The sequence below is a fragment of the Branchiostoma belcheri genome, unplaced genomic scaffold, assembly GCF_001625305.1.
Source record: "Branchiostoma belcheri isolate BF01 breed outbred unplaced genomic scaffold, Haploidv18h27 scaffold100, whole genome shotgun sequence".
NCBI lineage: Eukaryota > Metazoa > Chordata > Leptocardii > Amphioxiformes > Branchiostomatidae > Branchiostoma > Branchiostoma belcheri.
In genome coordinates this window covers 538887-543168 of record NW_017802381.1, presented here as the reverse complement: position 1 = coordinate 543168, position 4282 = coordinate 538887, and the positions used below count along the sequence as shown (strand labels likewise).

General features: G+C 39.9%; 1 protein-coding gene across 1 annotated transcript in view; it reads left to right on the top strand.

Moving 5' to 3' along the window:
* The window catches only part of LOC109473187, a 21749-nt gene that overhangs the window by 15113 nt on the left and 2354 nt on the right, over nucleotides 1-4282 (top strand). Inside the window, exon 9 of the mRNA XM_019773071.1 lies at nucleotides 3109-3283. Within this exon, the coding sequence (XP_019628630.1) occupies nucleotides 3109-3283 (175 nt within the window). The remainder of the gene's footprint in view (nucleotides 1-3108; nucleotides 3284-4282) is intronic.

The window sequence follows — 4282 nt, the reverse complement described above, 5'->3', positions numbered from 1 at the left end:
TGGCGGACTATATTATTAGCTCTGACGTCATATGACGTCATAATTTCACCAAAGTTATTAAAATCTAATTCTATTACTACACCATTCTCTGAAAACTTGGTAGACATACGATGAGTGCATAAAAACATATAAAAACGGAAATAAGGTAATGTATAAGAACGCCAGTGTATCCATTATGATCGAAAGCCGGCTGGGGTCCGCGCGGACCCCAAAAGAAAATCAGATATAATTCTTTTTATAAATGGTAGAACGGAGTTTTCTGCAATGTATTGATAGACAACTTTGTGGGTGACAATTACCTAAAATTTCAGAAAAAATCTTTAGAACAAAAAGATATTACAGCATATATAGTGCTGGGGTCCGCGCGGACCCCAGGTGTACTGTTCAGGGTTAAACTAGCATGGCAAAATCTGATCGAAGCCTATCTCAATCCGACATGTATGAAAATTGGACGTTACCCCATATCAAATATGCCAAGTTTGTGCATTGTTTGAGACATCTGTTTCTTCCCTATAAACGAGTTAGGCAAATAGTTGTTCGATACGATCTAATAGATAAGTATATACCGCGGAGTTAGTCAATATCTCTTGCATATATATCGCAACTAGTACTGCTCGGCAAATGTATTTTCCGTATTATAGCACCCGTTACAGCTATTAATTTCGAGCAGCTTTGACCAATACAGTAAGATCAGGAGGAGTACATTTACAGTACGGTTTGGCGTAACAAACTAGTACAGTACTGATTTGGAAGCCTAACTGAGCGAAAAGCTTTTCTGTAAAATCCACAAAATCACTGCTCGTTGAGGTGTGATAGTTTCGCATTCTGTTTGCTGTTTATAAATCTCTACCCGTGCCCTACACTAACTGAAAAAAATCTAAGAATAATAAGGTATATCGTATTTGAAAATTAATCATTCCCTTTAGTTTCAAATTCCTTATTTACATCATTGAAAAAAAATATTTCCAATAGTCAGGAAGGGATTCTTCCATCGGCCCTATGTACAAAACATTTAGACAAAACTAAGGACCTATTGTGCAATCAGCTATGTACAAAATTAAACAAAAAATAGTTTACCTCTTTATTTTCTTTAGTCACCCAATTTGACGGTATGGTCCAGTTCAAGACGGCCCCGGTAGTAATACGCAACAATGTCTACAAAAGGGAAATAACCCTACGGACATCAGCATTATCTGCAGCTCTCTCGGTTAAAATATTTAGTTTCAACACCTCCCTTTCTCATCAAAAACATACTAGCAAGGCATATAAAGTGTAGGTTATGTTTTCACCGAAATACAACCTAAGGGACCCTTGTTCTTGGTAAATATTTGCAAAATTCGTATATGTATATCCATACAAGATATATATTTGCTGTCGAAAAAAGAGAATAACATTAAATGTTAAGCAGTGAATACAGTTCTTTGAAATGATCTTCAGGAAGCAGCTGAAAGATACATCGAAGAATTGGAAAACGACTTCACGTTAGTCATGCTGACGGAACACCTAGACGAGTCTTTCGTTCTCCTTAGACGCCTCATGTGCTGGGAGATACAAGACGTCTTGTATGACATTAAACCAAAGAACATGGCGTCTTACTCGTATAAATCCTATACCCCCACCCCTGAGGAACTGGCAAACCTGCGGAAATGGAAGGCCGTGGATTACCGTCTGTATGAAACGTTCAACAAGTCCTTCTGGCAGAAAATTGCAGCACAGGTGAGGCTACACTAATGTAGTTTTTGGTATTGTTTATCACATGAATAAGGTATTGTGATTGTCGTTTTCGGCTAGATATCTAGATGTTCTAGGTCATAATCCCGCGACAATTGGAAATTGTTGGTCTTACTTAGGGATGACATTACTATCATGAAAGTCCATCTGTGTTGGTAGTTACATGTTTAAAGTTAAAACGTTTGTTTCAACACAAAAAATCCTCTCACCTAGAGCTTTCGACCAGTCACTCTGGTCTTCCTCAGTAGACTGACGCAGTGAAGGTGGATAAGTGAAGTTGATTTTATGACACCCACACGAAGTTGAAAAAAGTACATGCACAGGAGTTAACAGACTTTCTGAACAGTTTGGACCCTGACATTAAGTTTACTACTGAGGAGGAACAGAACAGATATTTACCCTTTCTTGACACCCTTACAGTGATACGGGAGGATGGGTCACTACAGATAATGATTTACCGGAAAACCCACACATACGGATCAATACCTAAACTTTGACTCTAACAATCCACTTGACCTCAAACTAGGGGTGATTAGGACTGTATTCCACAGAGCCAACACCATTGTGTCAGACCCGCAGGATTTAGAGACCGAGAAGTCCCACCTGACCCAAGCATTAAAAACTTGTGGCAACCAACAACAAACCTTCATCAAGAACAAAGTCCAAGGGGTTGGTAGTCCTTCCATAGATAAAGGACTTGTCTGAAGCTCTCAGGAGGATTTTCATTTCCCACGGAATTGCAACTTGTTTCAAACTAACCACTACTTTAAGACACATTCTTGTTGCTCCCAAGGACAAAACCCCCAAAGAGAAGAAGTGTGGTGTCATCTACCACATCCCCTGCCAGGGCAAAAACAAGAAGGGGCCCTGTCAGGAAACGTACATTGGGGAAACAGAGAGGTCTCTAAAAGCCAGGTTTCAAGAACATACACGGCCTAGCTCTGCTAGTTCAGAGGTGTCTCAACACATTCACATAGAGCCACCCGGACATTTTGTTTCACTTGACACTGTAAGGATTTTAGACACGGACTATTTCTTGAGAGGCGAGAAGGAAGCCATATACATCAGGGCCCATCACCCTACATTGAACCGCGACGGGGGTCGACATCGTCTACCAGATACCTTTGACCCATTGTTGACGTCACACTTCAAAGAAGCCACTTCAGCTTCACTGGGCCAGTCTACTGAGGAAGACCAGTGACTGGTCGAAAGCTCTAGGGTTGATATTGTTGGGATTGGACGTAAAACTACGGGTCCAGTGTTTTAGAAGAACCGTTGATGTAGTCACCCAGTCATTCCCGGTAGGACCTTTGCCATCTTGATAATCGATAAACAGGCTTTATAATGTTCCCCACTAAGTGTCTCGTAACCTCACAGGGTCCAGATTTCTTTCGGGAGCTTTACTACTTCAGGAAACTCAATATGAACGTCAGCCTCTACTGCCATGGAGACCAAGGAGGAAAACCTGGATCCACACTCACTGTGAAAGCTTCCAAGTGGAGTCCACAGTTTATCGTTGATGTTGAATATTGCAGGCGAATGAAGGCCGAGGTAGATATGTACTCTCATAATACAATTTTGGTACCGGGGATTGAAAAAAATACCAGATTGAAATATAGACATGATGATAGTCAGAGAAGAGGCAAGGGTCTGAAGGGTGATAATCTATCTTAGTACCCACAATATAGTAAACAAAATTTGTTAAATACGATGAGTAATCCCCCCAAATCAAGTTTAAATTTTTTAGGCCACAGCAAGTAATTTTATGGATGACATCCTCCGTAGACTCCAAATCTAATGTGAGCGGGCGAAAAAAAAACAAGGCGGGCCGAAAAAAAACAGGTTTCTAAAATTAAAAATTTTTACTCAATCAGTGTGCAAATGGTTTTGATTCAGTGCGAACATCACATATACACAGCCAACATCACATATTTCCGCATCAAAGTAAGAAACAAAACATTAAATCAGAGCCTTTTCTCTTCATAGTTATCTGTCATCCACCCTCCGGCATGGCAACAGACATCTTCGGCATATTGTCCATTTTCGGCATATTGAACACTGTCAGAAGGCAATATCAGGCGAAAATTAATGCGCGCGCGGATGTCATCCATAAAAATTACTTGCTGTGGCCATAGATAAAAAATGTGTGCCCTGCCATTTTAGATAAAAATTTGTAAGAACGAAAAAAGTAGACTAAATTGGCTTGTGTCATCTCCAAGGATAAAGGCCAAAAGCGTAAAAAGTAACTAATCGATTACCAGCATGTCTAGACAAGGTAATGATTCTTAAAGGAGGGGGGGGGGGCTTTGTATGTCCTTCCATCTACACAAATTACTATTTTCCGTCATCCAAATTCATTTTTTTTAGTTCATATTAGAAAACAAACCAAACATCTAAATCATGATGAAGAGTTTACTTGATCAGTTGTTTGCAAGATTTAGGATCTCTGTAATGATCTGAGCATGGACTCGATTTAACCAGCTTTGGCCTAGCACTTAGTCGTCACTTAGGGAGTATATCTAGACAACCTCTTTGTTTATATAGTTTTTTT